Source organism: Charadrius vociferus, unplaced genomic scaffold, assembly GCF_000708025.1.
Source record: "Charadrius vociferus isolate BGI_N301 unplaced genomic scaffold, ASM70802v2 scaffold7, whole genome shotgun sequence".
Lineage (NCBI taxonomy): Eukaryota > Metazoa > Chordata > Aves > Charadriiformes > Charadriidae > Charadrius > Charadrius vociferus.
In genome coordinates this window covers 733994-751154 of record NW_009649308.1, presented here as the reverse complement: position 1 = coordinate 751154, position 17161 = coordinate 733994, and the positions used below count along the sequence as shown (strand labels likewise).

The window sequence follows — 17161 nt, the reverse complement described above, 5'->3', positions numbered from 1 at the left end:
GTGTAGTTAACTGACAATAGCGTTCAAAATGCAGCTGTATGAAACACTCCCAATTCTGCTGAACAAGTCAAGCTTATTACAGGATGCACGAAGAAAAAGGAGATTTCAGCAGGCTGTGGAGGTCCACAAGCAAGCAGACTTTGACTTCACAGCCAACTGGATGGCGGAGAACAAGCTGCAGTCTCTGTCCATGCTGAGTGAGTGCTCTCTGCAGTACCAGGACCAACAGTCCTGGAGCCAAGGAGCTCTATTTGCAGAGCTGGCTGAAAGTTATTGGCAGGGAGCCGATATGGGCTCGGTAAATAAAGTATCCAGATAATAAAAATACCCAAAGGCACTGTTTAATTTTTCTGAGGGTTCTGATACAGCCAGTAATATTGATAGAGAACAGAAATCTTGCAGACAGGAACAGAAGCACAAGGCAAAGCCATCTTTCCAGAAGAGTGGAACACAAGGCACCTGGTAGGTCTGATGGCTCACAGCCTCTACAGCTGAATACCTGACACTCATTTATGGGGTGAACGGCTGAAAAGGAAGAGGGTTTGCGTTCAGGAACTAGACTCAGACAGGAGCTTGTGTATTGTAAAACCTCAAGTCCCCTTGAACCTTAGCTGCAAACTCTTGATAGATAAAAGAGTCACTACTTTGTGTACCCGTGACCTAGGAATGTATCAAAGGGGACGGACAGGGAGATACAAGCCACAGGCAGCCTTCCCCTGCAGTCGCGCTGAAGATAAAGGAGATACTGTGGCAGCAGGTCACAGCAGTGGAAAAGGGAGACGAGGTCCAACCTGTAAGCAATGACGATGGTTTGGGGTTGCTTCCCTCTTCACTAGAGCCTCTGTTGGGAGCTCAGCGACCCTGCAAAGAGGGGGCAAAGGATGTTTAAGAGGGTATACTCCAGTCTGGTGTCCCACTGTGCCCTGGCACAGATAGCAGGAGGCCGTCTGGGCACACCTTGCAAGCAGTGACATGGAAAGGGCCACTGGATCATGCCTTTTACTCCCTCCTCTGCCATTTTTCTGGCTAAAGCTGGCCTGAGACTTCGCTTGCATCAGGGCAGCGGGGACAGCCCACATTTCATCCTACATGCATGCACACTCTCCTTCCCCAAAATGATCCCTTTCGTTGGACTAGAGGACCTTTCTGGATCTCTGAACAGTTCAGCAGATCCTCTTCCTCTTACCATCCCTTTTCCTTGAATGTTCATTTTTCTCTGTAGCCTAGCAACTCAGCACAGACTCAGAATATTAACAACTCCTGTCCCCACACATGATCTTCTCCAGAGGCCTGAAAAATGCGATAGCAGAAAGGCTGAGAGGGGTAGGAGCAAGCGCAAGAGATGTAGGGAGCACGCAGGGAGCCTCTACCAGCATTCAGAAACAGCAAAGCTATTCAGCTGTCGTATCTGCCACCTTCACTTAACATGTACATAACATATAGAGCTATATATAGCCCCATTTATTTACATATTCAAATAGCAACACGACACGCACGCACTTGTATTTGGATCTAGGTTCTAAATTGAGGTGCTGGCACTCTTGCGCACATACACTCTCTATTGCTAAATGCTTTAAACATATATATGACAGGATGTCAGAAGGTCAGATTCTCAAGATCTAATTTGGTTTTCAATCAAACCAGATGAAGCTTTCACTTGTGGGAAGATACTTTAGCATTCTGCAGTAATCCTCTCCCATGCTGCAGCATCGCTATTGAAACAGGTGGCAGTTTGGAACATTGCTCTCAAATACAGACAGCTTTTTAATATATATATAAAAAAATATATAAAGGCTGTGGGAGTTCTGCCTGTGTAAAAACCTGAATAAAAACTTAAGCAAGGAAAAAAATAAAAAGACATTTTTATCCTGGGCAAAGTTTTCTGCAGTAGCAATTCTAACTACTACAGGAATGCTGGGGTGCAAGCTGAAGTGGTTCATACCACCACACAACACTGACATGTTCAGATCTAAAGATATCTTGGCTGATACAGGAACAGATGGAGCACTGCAATACATAGCACTGTTCAGCTGAAAGCACGCTGCAAACTATATAGCCGTGGACTCTCATCCTCTCCAACATGACTTCTCTTCTGCCGTGGGGTGGAGTCACCTACGAAACGCAGAGTGAACTTGGCCTCTTCAGTGAGAGAACAGAAATGTTCTCATTTGGGAAATTGCCTAGTGAGCAAACCATGTGAACTCTGTTTCTCAGTACTGGAGCGGGGTTGACTCAGCGCTCCTGAGACTTGAACTTGTGATACTGGAGGACTTGCAGAGCTGCTCCTTAGGGATAAAAGCATCATGGAAAGATGCACAGGGGGGATCATTTGCAACAGGCATTGCCACCACATTTTATTCATGCTGCAAAACACAAGGTCTCAGCTAGGAATCAGCTCGTCTACCCAACAGCTTTTCCATAACCAAGAATTTCCAGTTATGCAGACAAAGAGCTTTCTGCAAACTCTCCCATTAAGACATCATGTGAATGCTGCAAGATCCCTAAGAAGAAACCAGCATGGTAGAACACAAAGCCTCAGGGACAGAGAGTCATTCTCTAGTCCAGCAGTTCACAGTCTTTCTTCAACTGCAAGTTTGTTTCAGCAAGGTTTCCACAGTTCACCATCTACTGATCTATATACATGGCAAAATCATGCAAATCGGCCAACAAAAATACTTCATTCAAGGACATCATTAATGTTCAAAACAACAGCGCCCTTCAGTACAAGCATAGGAAACACCTTTACAGGGAAAGCAATAAAGCTGTCCCCTCTCACCTGAGGACACCTCAGGGCAGTACGGTGGCAGGGACCTGGCAGGACTCCTGCTTTACCAGGCTGCTCTTTGCTAGATACGCACCGAGTCCTTGAGACCTCTGTCTCTGAAGGAGGTGCTGGTGCTTTGTGCAGGTCCTGGCTTTCAGCTGGCCACAGCATTTGAAGAGTCTGTGCGGTGATCTTTGGGTTGTTACTTAGCAACTTGACTCTAAGATGTAGTGAATTTACTGGGCTGTCTCTGCAGTCAAGCAACACCAGAACCAAGGGCATAGGGTGAATTTTGTCACGGGAATGGGATTATCTGTGAAATATTATGCAAGACAGATAAGATTTTTCCCTTCTACAAGTTGCCATAAATGCAGTAAATATTGACATATGAGTCACACTGACCTATTTTCTAGTCTTTAAGTCAGGACAATCTCTTTGCAAACAATTTCAGAACCAATGAATGGGGAGTTCTTCAGGCCCCTTCACAAGTTTGCTTTATTCTTAAATATTTTGCACAAACTCTTGTGGAATGACCATCCTTGTCTTTCGGGCAGAAAGGGGACCGCTTCTTATGTAAACTTGAGCATCCACTCCTCCATACTATCACACTGCAGAGCACCCCTGAGGCACAAGCTTTACTTGTCTGCATGCACTATCTTAGTCCAAGACATCTTTCATCACAATCAGTGGGATTTCTGTTAAAGAAAAACATAGTGTGGTGTGAGCAGATATCCACGTCTGATTCTTGACTTTTTAGACTGTATCAGTGCTGGCAAAAGTCTCCCTGAGCCTCAGCAGTCACAGGATGTCACCACGGCAAGGATAGACGGAGTAACCTCAAATCTAGCAATGTCAGATAAGAGGGGTCCCTGACATCTGCTTAGTTGCAAAGATGTTTCTAGGACTTCAGTTTATTTCTACTCTTACCATCTATCTAGATGAGCTACAGAGCAGACAGTTGTACCTCCTGCCTGCAAAAGGGACCAGCTCAAAGCTGCTATGCCTAGAGTGGTTTGGAGGTTGTTTTCTACCCTGCTAAAACCATCTTTTATTTCTCCAAACATCCTCCTAGCAGAAGGAAAGAAGCATCAGGATGCTGTTGCTTTCCTTCAGCTAGCCAAGTGGTTGCGTGTTTGCGCACAAGCTACTTCCTCTTGCTGGAGAAGCAGAGACACAAGAAGGCCACCAAGGTGACGAGACATAACTGATGGCAGTGTGCACGGGACACCACACACAACCATTGTGCAGGACTGCCCCTTTCCACCCCCTGGGAACTCTCCCCTTCAGGAAAATGCTGTTTCACATGTACAGAACCGCCACTGATTGATTTCCCAAGCAAACAGCATCCAGTGCTCTGCAGCCCTGCATGCCAGGACTCAAAGTGGCCATAGCTGCATGACCTAAGCTGTACTGAAGCAATCATCAGCAGAGGAAGGCACAGAGACTCACCAGCTCTGAAGAAACCTTCCATATCAGCTGTGTGTTTGCAATACCTTAGTTTAAATCACAGCGCACTGAAGCCCCTGCATGTAAAAAAAAAGCACATAACCCCTACCTGTCTGTGCCAGAGATGAGCCTGGGGATATGTCACCCTAAGTCAGAGCTGTCTCATTCTTGCCATGCCACACTGGTAGGATCTGGCCCTTCTCCAGCACCAAGGCCCCACAGCACCCTCTGCTAACTGCAACACCACCATCCCAGGAGCCTACACCAGTCCGACAGGACTACAGCCCCTGCAATACCATTACACACCATCATTAGCTCAGCACCAAAGCTGCGTCTTAGTTTTACTGTATTTTTGCAGTCTTCAGTATTCAGCAGCCTTAAGTACCAAGATGCAATGTGCACACACACCCTCAGTTTAGATACCACAGTGTCACAGGGCCGGAGATACCCTAGGCTACAGGGAAACACTGTAGTACTACAGGCTACAGGGAAACACTTACAGCACTGGAGTGCCATGTCGTACTTGTATCTCATAACATATAGCTCCAGAAACCTCTGACTGTAGGATTTAAATGCTTTAACCTTTGCTTTTTTAAAACACTTGGACATCCAGGGACACAGAATAGACTGACTGGGGAATATCTGTGTATCATTTCTCTGTTGAAAAGAGATGGCGACTAAACAGAACACTTTCAGTTAAGAATAAGAAAAATGCTGATGTATCTGAAGAGAGTATATGGTAGTATAAGGTACAGTATAATAGTAGAAAACTTTTAAAAATCACTTTTTTAAACCCTAAGATATCTATACCAAGGGGAAAGACTTTTGAGGGGCATATTGCAGTGAAGTTGTTTCTGTCCAGTATTGCAGGCATACAGAGGGCCTGCTGAGGGTCTCCAAAGGCTACTGCTACATCAGCCCCAAGGAAACCAGGGTTTTGCATACACAATTTGACTGTCAGAACAGTTTGAGAATGGATTGGACATCATGCATCCAGATCAGCCATCCCACACGGATATACATTTTCCTGCCTCTCCCTTCCCCTTTCCTGAAGTGGCCCAAAGGTCGAGAGCTGTGACCAGAACGCACGGCCCAAGAGGCTGCCGTGCTGTGTACCACAGAAAGGCTCTCGTATGGAGCCCGGCCATCCACGCTGCCCTCTTTCACCAACTGCACCCAGCAGACAGCAGTCAGGCATGCATATTACTGTGAATGTGTTACACCAAAATTGAGATTCAACTAGTCAGTGCGTGTTCAGATTCCAGTGAAAACAGAACTGCAAAGCCTGACCAGGACAGATTCCACTGCAAAGGCTATTTCAAGCATGCCTAATAGATGGAAGACTTGACATAGTGAGAAGAGTGATGTCCCACTGATGGTGGCATAACAGGTTGTAGGATGAACTGTCCTGGTCAAGAACACCACTTTCTTTTGTGTTAAAAGCCAGTTTAAAGCCCTCGCAGCTCATCATTGTCTTGGGACATGCTTTACATCTCACAAACAGGGAAAACTTCTTTGCCAAACAAGACAACCTGTTTTTCATGCAAGTTTCGGGAAGTTGGGAAATAGCAGACATGATGGTCCCTTCCCTAACCCCCAAAGACCCAGTGCAGTATGCCAGTGCGAGAGCAGTCACTCCAGCAAGACAGCAGTGTGGCAACAGGTGATACAGGAGTTGGGAACAGGAGGGAATGAAGCGAAGCATCAAGGGCAGCTTTGCCAAGCATCCTGCACCAATCTCTAACCTGTCTGCACTGCAGACTGTCCCCCAGCAAAAGGCGTTGCCAATCCCTTAGGCATCATTCCTTTAACATGTATTTTCCTGCAAACATTTCTATTTGGAAGCCTTGTTTCCTACACTAGCCCTCTACAGCAATCCTCTTGTAACTTTTCAACTTGTCACCAGGTTTATAAAACTTTAAAGCTAGTGCTATAACAAACTGAAACAATGTTATTGCAGATGTAGGAGAGCATCTTGGGATGAATAAATTATAGGAGCCACAAAGAAATCGCAACTCTAACGGCTGGATGCTCCGAGCTGTCTACGGTGTGCAGATACACAGGAGGGAGCAGGTTTAGGACTGCACAGATCATAGGGCAGGAAAATTGAAGCGTTATGAAGGGTAACCATCTCTTATTTCAAAGGCATACAAAACTCCCGATTGTTTTCTACAGTGAAATAGTTCATTAATGCTTGGAGGGAGCCTGAACTGCCTGGTACTAGAAAAATATGTCCCCAAAGATTACCTAGAGAGAGAGAAGGCTACAGTTGGAAGTATTAGCCTCTAGTTCCACCACGCAGCAAGCACAATATACCCTGAACAGGCCAGTCCTCGGCTGTCGGTTGAAAGGACATGCGCTTCCGAAGCCATTGGTACTGGATACCATCAGAATTGGATCCACCAAAGCAGGTTAGACCATTAAGCTGAGGGTGACTTTGGGCAGCATTCAGGCCATGTGCCACAAGGACAGCCATGTGCATGCTGCTTCAGCTGCGGAGAGACTTGAGCTCCAGGCTGCCAGTGCTCTTCATTCTCCTGAGCCAGCAGTGCCGCTAGACTCCCCAGTAACTTGGGTACCATACAAAGAGGTCTGAACATAGCGCTGTCCAAGTACCACTGTACACCAACAAGCACCTATAAATACCTGCGTGTTGTTCTGCGCTTACTGAAATTCAACCACTTGTAACAAAATGTCATTTACCAGCTAACGTATCCAGCCCATTTCCTTTAAGGGGAACTAGGAGATACCGTCCTTCCATTCTTTGCAGCTACATAACACCATTATGAAGACATTCCTCCATTTCCTCCTGCCTTTAAATCCCCAACTTGCAAATTTGTACAGGATATGAAAAGACTCCAGCTAGGCCTTTCATCTTCATGGATCAGCACTTCCCAGAGGGTCTGCCAGTCAAATGTGCCCTCCCCACTACCTATTTGGCCTGGCCCCTGGCATCCTTTCCCATGCATTTCAATTGATGTCACTGATCTTGGCTCAGTAAATAATCCTTCTAATCACTGACAAGAACAGAGGCTGCAGCTCAGCATTGCTTAGCAGGGCTAAGAGGAGCACACAGTAATAAAGCATTACTCTAGCAAGTGAGCTTGAAAATACGGCTGACCACACACAGGCAGCAGCTGTGATGAACAAGAAGGGGCCATTTTTTTTTTTTTTTTTTTTTTTTAAATAAGGACTTTGGTTTTGGTCCCTCATCATTAGGAGATCATTACAAAGCCAGCACTGTACCTATGGACGTCCTGCACCCTGACATGACTCCATCTTCTGAGCTGTAAAATGGCACAGTATCTGGGCATGGCCCTCAAGGAGATGGAGGTGCATCAACTTTGTATAGCAAGACACCAGGAAACACATAGCATGTACAGGTGGCTGCAAAGCATTCTGTATATGAGTGCTGGGAGCTCCCAGCATAAAGGCATAACTGTGTTGCCTTTGCAGAGAACCCTGTATCCTCCAGGACTGAAAAGTCACCACATCATCATTTTGGGAATACAGTTCCCATAGGAGTGAAAGCAATCAGTGCCAGAGCCAAGCACTCAGGTCATGGGTGGAACTGTATTCCTCCACAGCACCGCATCTAGCTGGACTCCTGTGGAAAACACCTTTTTGAATCATGCAATGGCTGGTCACTGACAGCACTTGTTCCCCGCCAGCATGCAGCCAGCAGACGCCGAGTCCCAGGAAAAGGCATGGGAGAGCTGGGGGCTCTCCTCAGCCTGCCCAGCCCCAGCACCAGGGCCATTGTTCCCAAAAGGATGTCTGAGGATTAATTAATTATCCTACAAGGGGCAGTAAGTAATAACACTCCTTGTGGAACAATAGAAGCTATTTGGTTGCCATGACAATGCAGCTTCACTTGTACGCCTTTAATTTATTCGTTGCACAGTCCTTTTCCCAATCACACATGATGCCAAAAAATTACTTGTTTTTCTTGTTATCCATGTCCAGAGCAGGGGTAAGACACAGCCCTATCCCTGGGGCATCTGTCATGCAGAAGAATGATGCACATAAAATCCCTTCAGCCTGGAAACTTACATCACATGAGAACTCTTCTGCTCCCTAAATGTTTGTTCTTTTAGAAGATTGATTTTAAAACCTTTTTTGAAGCTGCCTCTCCATGTTTCTTATAGATCTTGATTTTGAGAAGGTTCTCACATATAGTCACTGCCTCCCCATCCTCCCCCCCCGCCCCAAAATATGTAAGAAGGATGGGCAGGAGATTATGCTTGTCAAGTTGAACAGAGAGCCAGGAGCAATAATCAAAAGCCCAGAAGTGACATGCCTTCGAAGCATCAACAGGAGCATGGCATGGACGGTGCCTGGTGCCCAGCCTGATGAGAGCCACGTCACACCCATCAAAGCATTCAATGTCCATCAACAGTGCTGCCCAAATTCTGCCAAATCCAGAGCAGTATGTGGATGAAGGTCCATGCCAGGAAACCTGCTCTCCCGTGCGCCCCACAGAGATATTATTGTTGCTGTTTCTCCACAGCCCCGAGCGCACACATTTGCCTCAGCCACCCCGTGGCAGAGGGAAGCGGGTGTTCACTGGAGAGGGAGGAGCATTGCATTCACAGGGCAAGGGTTGGAAAGCGTTGCTGAGAGAATGGCTACTAGCCTAGGACACAGCATGCCCGGCCACAGCTGCTCACAACGGGTGTATGACAAAGCACTTGATCAGCCTTTCTAGTCCATGGGCACATCTCCAGCAGGAGGTTCATCCTGAACTGGCCTCTGCAGCGCTCAGCTATCTTCTCAGGTCTGCAGAGGAAGACCAGGGCAGTTGTTACAGGTAAGCTGAGAATCAAACCCCTCACTCGCTCCCAGTTATGTTTGTGCAAGCTGGGGTCTTAAGCTACAGGCCCAGACCCCAGATTGTTCATGCCGGCTCTAGTAAGGAGGGTGACAGCTGGTTCAGCACACAGGAAAATTCAGGTCCAAGTTGAGACTGGGGGAGGAGATGACAAAGTTGAGCTCTGCCCTGACAGGCAAGATAGACGGAACTGGGTTAAGCCATCTGGCTCTTCTAAGTTGAGCTTAACCTCAAGCACAGCTACCCAATGCAATGGGGACATGGGTCTGTACCTGAATTTCCAATTGTACACGCTGTCCAGGGTCACTGTTACTACACTGAGGTGTAACACGCCGTGCAGATAACTACAGTAATGGTGGGATGACAGCAGAGAGTCTGCAAAAGAAACTGTTCCATACAAGAACCTGAAGGTTCATGGTTGGCCCTTCACCCTGGGTCATATCAACATACGCATTCAGGATTTTCAGGCAGTTTGGAAACCAAAATGACTAGTCAGATTGTCTCGCCTCCCCTCCTCCCCCCACCACACAACAGCAGAATAGCTGGTGGGCCAGAGAAACAGGGCAGGAGAGTCCAGAAACAGATAAATAGGACAGGAGCATTGGGAGACCAAGGTTTTAATTGACTTGAACAGCAAGAGATCTAAACTGGCATAGGATTCTCCTGCATGGGTCAGGAACTGAGGAACAGGACAGATGCTGCCAGGAGTTCCCCACCAGCCTTCTGCTCCAGTCAGCCACTTGGAAATGAGAGGAGTTTGGAGAAAAAGCCTCTGGGCAGGAGGGAGGAAGGTGAGGTCAGGCAATGATCAGCACAATCCATGTCCACTGCTAGGTGCTAAGGTCTTCCGAGAGACAGAAAGCACAGCCCTGGGTGTGTACCCAAACCGTGACCAAAATAACTAACAAATTTCACTCCAAACCATTGCTATCCAAGCAGGTAAACTTTCTTTTCAGTGGTATGAAAAGCACCGGTCTATCAATGTCACCCCAAACCAGATCTCCAATAGATGCCTCCCTTTCCAATACAGATCTCCAAAGAAATGCCAAAACACCATGAGCAAGCATGAAAAGACACTAACTGTTTTTCAACTTGATAGGCACAGCTGACTGTAAAGCCACCACTGTCTTTGTGTCAACTGAAAAATACAATTTGCATCTCCTCTTTTAAGGCATAAGCATCAACGGCTCAGTGAGATGGCTGTGCAACCAGTGCAGAAGGATAAGAGATGAGAATCTACTCTGGATAAGATGCCACTAGCTCCAGAGATGCCAGCAGAGATCCTCCATCCACATGTTCACAGGTAACACCAGGGATGCTTCAGTGTGCCGGTACAGACACTCACTAACCCCACTAGAATTTACCCCACATTAGAAAGTGAACTACAGTCTTTCCGCATGTCCAGCCACATCACAAGTACCACCAGCAGGGTAGCTGTGTACCTCAGAGGTCCCACATGCCACTCCTGCCTTGCAAGTGTTGTTTCAGTGAGTTCAGGATTGTTTCAGCTTGGGGCTGGGCTGAGGGTGTGGGGACAACTGACAGGCAGTCCCAGTGAAACAGGCCACTCGGTGGGTGGAAAGAGCAAGGCTCAGACTGAAACCAGTATGCTGAGAAAGAAATTTAGAGAAAAAACCCCTCATTTCCTATGGCTCAGTAAAATGTTTGATTTTATTTTTCATCGCACGATGCATGCAGAAATCATCCTTGAATTCCTTATGCTATACTAAGGAAGATTTGTCTCAAATCAGACTTCCCATCACCCCTCAAAATTCAGTGTCCAAAGCAGAAGAAAAAAAAAAAACAACAAAAAACCAAACTTCTTCAGTACCAGACAAATGTCATCTTCCTCTGACAACTTCCCAGCTGGAGGGAAGATCTATAGGAGGAGAAGGAAACAGGGGTGCGAGTACCCTGCTTTTCAGAAGTGCACCTTGAGATCTCAGGTGGCTCCAAGGAGCCATTGCCTTAGGAGCACATTTCAACCACAAAATAGAAGAACAGTTGATTAGTTTGGTGTTTTGTTTTTTTTTTTAAATTTCCATGCTTACCATGTTGACTTCAGAGATCTGGTCAATGCTGGAGATATGGATGCTCATTCCCACTGTGACAGGGTTACCTGAAACACAAATGTACAGGGTTAGGACCATATTCAAGCCCTCCTCCCTTATCTGCTATTAAAGAATTACATAGAAATGCATGGATATCATTTGAAGCAGCCTCACATTCCCCGAGTATCAAGGATTTCCTAGTCACGCGTGCTCAAATGGTTAGAGAAGAGTAGATTTCTCTAACTCCCAGCCTTACAGAATAACCCCTAGGAGTCGTGCAGCCTAAGCTTGATTCTTTAATTCCTGGAAGTTAATTACCCCCTAGTTATACAATTATCTCTGGTTATTCCAAATAATGCCTTTAGAGACCATCAGTAGGCTCCCAGTAGGCTTGCATAAGGTGTTACTGATTGACCATACAAAGGACATAGCAATCGAGCCCATGTAACACATGGGCAGGAAAGATAGTCCAGCTCACTCCTCCATCACTCTGTCAGCTCTGAGTGCTCAGGCTGAAAATCCCAAGTGAATTTTAATACCCAAGATACCAGACAAGTACAGGGACGAGCTCTATGAAGTGAGAAAGCAGCATTTGTATAGTGGCTTTTCAGAGCAGAGCAGCGCTTAGATTAATAACAGATTCCACACCTCACCATGGGCATCAGGGCACATGTCACCCCACATCTTCTTGCCTGAAGCCACAGAGCTGTGGTAGACATCTGTGCACAGGTTTGCAGGGAAATTCAGATATTGCCTTCTTACCCAGTGACCAAGCTACCCTCACGCCGCAGTGAGTGCCGCTGACTGCGGCACACGAGATGAGCTTGTGAAGAAACAGCACACAAGGGCAGTCACTGCCAGACCTATTGCCCAAGTGCAGCCGGAGCAGTATTACCATTTCCCACAAACCTGTAGAGCCAGGACAGACACCAGCCATTTCAGCCAGTTCTTCCAGATGTGCACACACCCCAGATCGAACCCTTCTCATACTCAGTTCTACATGAGCCCCTCTGACTAGCAGCTCCCACAGCCAGGCAACAGGACAACCCTTTCAGTAGTATTTAAGCCACGTAAAAGAGTTTGCAGAGAGATACACATCCACCACCAAAACCAGCAAAAACCTTCCTGTTTCTTGAGATAGAGTTTCTGTGTGCTACCCCTCTCCTGTCATCCCCAAAGCCAGAGCACAAACCCAAACCCACCACAAGCAAAGCTCCTCTTCTCGCACACGCGAGGTGGAAAATGATTCCTTGCAATGCAGTATTAGAAAGGGAATGGCAGCAGTTATGCCACTGAAGGTATTAACTCTTCCATGGACTCATTAGTAGATCTAAGTGCTGAAATATTTACAGATAATCATCAAATGGCTTAGAAAGTAATTAGGAAATTGGGGGAGAGGGGAGAACCACACAACTGGAAATGAAGTGATTTTTTAATTATGTGTTACCAGAAGTAGGGAAGTAGTGTCATTAGGGCTGCCTTGTGATTGGGTATACTGTTAACCGAGACCCTCTGCTGCAAATTAAGCAGCATTATCCTTTAATGGAATATGAACAACACTGAAAACACCAGAATCAACAACTGTAATTAGGCCCTGCTATGCAAATTTCCTTAAAGAGGCAGTGCTCTTCGCCAGCACTCCTGGGCTCACTGTCGGGGGTGCCAGAGGTAGGGGTGCTCAGGAGACCTTTGCAGAGCCTCTGAAGAATCCCTACACAGGCACACTCCTAGTCACATCTTTGCTGTATTGCTGCGTTCACCTTTCACAAGGGAACCAGGTGGGAAAATAACCAAGAGTTACGCTGGGGAGAGATGGTTCTCCTGCATCCTCCCTTGCGCCAGAAGCTGACAGTGGCACAGGAAAGCTTTTGAGGGAGTCTCACTTTGGTAGTTTCTTTTTTTTTTTTTCCTGAAATCAGGGGCTTGTGATAGAAGCCATAGCAGGAAGAGGAGGTCACCGCTGACCTGAGAATCTTACAGACTAGTTGGTTACAGGAGGAAAGACAGGGCCACACGCATGGCTGCAGCAGAGCTGGGGAGAAGCCAGCTCCTGACCCCTGAGCCCTTCTGCCATGCAGTGTTGTTTCCTCCAAGAGTTGCCCTACCGCCTGCTTCGCTTCCAGTCTGTCAGCATCGGTACTTGTGCCACTATGATTATTTGTCCCCTCCTTCTTCAGTGCAAAAAGTGGTTCTTCACCCCCTTGCTGTGTAGGAGACCCACTGAAACCATCAGGATGGGTGGTTATAGCAGGGGAGCACTGACAGTGGCGATATACAAATATTTGTCAAATACAGAGTCTATCCAATCTAATCTATCTGTCTAGACATTTGTGCTGTGTTCATCACCATGGTATCCGAGTGCCTGAGGTCATGCAGTGACTCAGTGTCAGAGCCATGGATAAAATCCAAACCTCCCAACTCCAAGAGAAACACTGGAGTGGAGATCAACCACGCTGCTCCCCGTCAGCCTGGGCTCAGCTGCACCCAGCGCGCAGTCAGCAATGTTCCTCTTGGCCACTCTGGGCACTGCCAAGACCTCTGCACCCCATCTATCACGGCAAGTGGGAGGCTCCACTGCCTGCTTGCAACCCCCAGGGCACGTGCCCACCAACCGACAGGCAGAAGTGTGTGGTTGTTACACAAACACTCTAAAGATGAAGGTCTGCAAAGCCCTACCTTTACTGGACCTACTCTTAGTTTGATGACAGGGAAGCCATTTCATCTTCTCCATCCCTGTTGTGAAGACTGGCTCGCAATCACCTCGGGACAGGGATACAACAAGAGCATATACACAACCAACAGCCAAAGCATGCCCTACCTCTTACTGCAGCCCAACAAAAAACTAGACCGGCTGGTGTCCAACATTTGGGCTGTAAGTAGCACACAAAATAAACAAAGGACATCAATTCTGCCAATGTTAATAGCTTCAGGCAAGAGGGATACAAAAGTAGGGTATTTAAAATATGGGATAACGTCATCTGTAAATTTGTCCAAAAAGGCAGAACTCTGTGTTCGTGGATCTGAGACAAGGCAAAAGAAGCAAACCTGATATTAAAGGTCCGTGCTTTTATCTGTGCCTTGCCAGTGGGTGCAAAAACTAGACCCCTTAAAGAAAAATCTTATGCCTAGAAAAGGTTTGTAGGCAAGATCACGAGTGAGGGAGTGTGAGAAATTCTGCCACTTTCACCAGTGAATGGCACCCTCACACATCCCTGTTTCTCGCCACCGCTGGAGAAATCACCATTTTGTCCTGAAACTAGTTTGATGTCTGTGAAAAACATACTCAGGAAGTTGGAAGGGAAGGAGACAAAAGAGTTATAATAAAACCTGTCCTTTTCCTGCAAGTGATACTTGTCAAATATAAAAACAGTCAAGGTAGAGAACAAGTTGTGCTAATCTGCAATATTTTCCCAGCAACCAGTTATTACTTTCACATTTTATTTTATAATGCTTAAAAGCCCCAGAACCTAGAGTCATGTTGCTACAGAAGTAATTCCTATGGCACGACTGCAGAGGAAAGCTCGTCTTTCCAAGCCTGTGTCTGCCTGCACTACAGCCAGAGGTGATGGCAGCCTGGATCAGGACATCTCTTCCAGACCTCAACCTGGTACCTCAGTTGCAGAGGACCAAGACAATAGCACAAAATTTAGTGTAACGGGACTCCAGACAGTGGATGGTTACTTGGGCAACTGCCCTGTACTAAGGTCCGAGGTGCCCTCTACGCTCCTACACGAGAAAGCTAGACTAGAGCAAGCTCAGGCTTCTTTGCCATCAGATCTTCAACTGCAATACAGACAGCCAAAAAGGCTCAAAAACAGTGGGCAGATAAACACATCTTTATATTATCATCTCCCGAAGCCACACCATTTTTATGAACTTCAGCCAATGCTTTGAGGAGTCTGGTTCATGCATTTCTGACCACGTGAACACAGCAATGCTGGCAGAGCCAAGGCTTGCGGTTGCTAAGGGACTGGCATCAGCCTCAAACCTACTGTTTAGCCTAAACTACAGGAACAAAGGCACTAACAGGGATCTTGGGAGGTTGCACAGCCCGTGTTTTTCATGGAAGCTGACTGGAGTTTCTTTAAAACACCAGTGTCAGAAATTCCACAGCTCCCCTGGACAATCTCTTCCTGCATTTCACCGCACTGAAAGCTTTTCCTAAATATCCAAAGTAAACCTCCTCTGCAGTGTAAATGTAGTTTTGTCTCATCATTTCCCCCCAATGATAGTGAAATAATAAATCAATCATCCTTCCTTAATAACAGCTTTTATGTACTGAGAAACCATGACATCCCTCTGCCTCCCCCACCACTACTGTCTTGCCTGGATTAAATGCACCTGATTTCTTCAACCTGTCCTCAGAGGTCGTGTTCTCTAAAGCTCTGACAATTAGTCCTGCTCTCCTCTGGCCTTTTGCCAATTTGTCTACATCTCTATTTTAAAGCGTGGTATCCAGAAACCAGCCACTGAAGCAAAGATGACATGTCACCAGTACAGAGAAAAGAAAAAGCAGCCTCCCATGTACAGCATTCTCATCAAACCGCAGGAGCCTCTCCAAAGCCACTGCACCCATCCTGAGGGCTGCTCACTTAGTGTTGGAGGTTGGAGATCTTAAAGGGGCATCTCTCTTGCCATTAGAGCGCATCAGGCACGCAGACAGAGGGAGTACAGCACTGTCTCTTTTGGACAGGAGGGAAGATTATTCAAGACAGCTTTGTGCATGAGCCCCAGCGTTCCCTGCTTGCACCCTGCCTGTGGCACCACCAGTCTCCAAGATCCCTGCAGCAACGGGAAAGCTGCTTTAAGGTCTTCTGCTGAGTAAACAAAGCCAACCAGAGGTTTCAGCCACTAAACATTACATATAGAACAGATCTGTGCCTTACCCTGCAATGGTAAATACCCACAGACGTGAGACTCCGTCCATGCAAACCCCTGCTCCTCATCCCCAGCTCTCCACAAGCTGAAGGACAGCAGTGGCACCAGAGCCCAGAAACACAAAGTCCCAGACAAGGTTGCCCCGCACTGGCTGGCAGAACTGTTTCTGCAAATGCAGGGCGATACAGGCAGGCATCAAGAGGGCAAGGTCTGCTGATGTATGTGGCTACAGGACTGCAGTGCCTCACTTGCATTTTCAATGACCCCCCCACCAAACAGGATCGGCAGTCAGGATGTTTTCTCAGGCTCGCCAAAGGCATGACCAGCACACAGACTGTAATTTCACTCCCAGGACTTTTTCCTTCAGTCTTATCCTCGCTTTCCTGAACAAGGGAGGACTGTTCAGTATCTACTTGCTCTTTCTGCAGAAAATGGTTTGCCCAAGCCGCTGCCTCTGCTTTGTTCACAGCACTGAACCTCGGGGCACCCTGGCTTTATGTTTACAACTTAAAACCATAACCCACGTCACTGCTACGTGCAGAGATGAGTTGGTTATACAAGGGCTGACAGCCATGGTTAGTTAGGAGGCAAGAGCTCCCAGGTAGTCAGAGGTACAGAGGGCAGCACATTCAGCACGAGGTTTGTCACTAGCTGAGGAGCTGCTGCCTGGATGCAACCATACAATCTCAAGAAATCACACTCTGTCTCTCCCAAAACAGATACCCTTGAATAATTTTCAGGTGATGAATTAATTAGTCCTGGGCCATAATTTTTTAAACCCACTCAAAAAATAACTTGGAGGCCAGCCTACTGTCAGGACACTCAAATTCACCGAGTCTATACCTAATCCCCAGGATAGGTAGAGTGGAAGTGCTCTTGGGTTTTCACCATATAGAAGGATTGCAAAAGGAGTTCACAAATTTCTATCTGCATAAGGGCTGTGGTCACAGGGCAAGACTGAGGCTCTGCTACAGCAGTTAATAAGAGAATGTCTAAACGATGCCATCCCAGCAGGCTGCACAAGCCAAGTCAAAATGAAGTTTCCCAACCCTAATTTTCCTGTTCCTTTCCTTTTTTAGCTTAGGTACAGCATCAAGCACAAACTCAGTAAGTGTTAACATTGCTTCAGGAACAAGAAAAGCTGACCATGTGTCATGAAAGCAGAAATGTTTTGGGAACGACTTTCAACCA

At 46.8% G+C, this 17161-nt stretch overlaps 1 protein-coding gene across 2 annotated transcripts in view; it reads right to left on the bottom strand.

Annotated features, from left to right (window-relative positions):
* The window catches only part of GABRQ (gamma-aminobutyric acid (GABA) A receptor, theta), a 74065-nt gene that overhangs the window by 35641 nt on the left and 21263 nt on the right, over positions 1-17161 (bottom strand). For both annotated transcript variants that reach the window (XM_009889250.1, XM_009889251.1), the window contains exon 3: positions 11093-11160. In XM_009889250.1, the coding sequence (XP_009887552.1) occupies positions 11093-11160 (68 nt within the window). The remainder of the gene's footprint in view (positions 1-11092; positions 11161-17161) is intronic.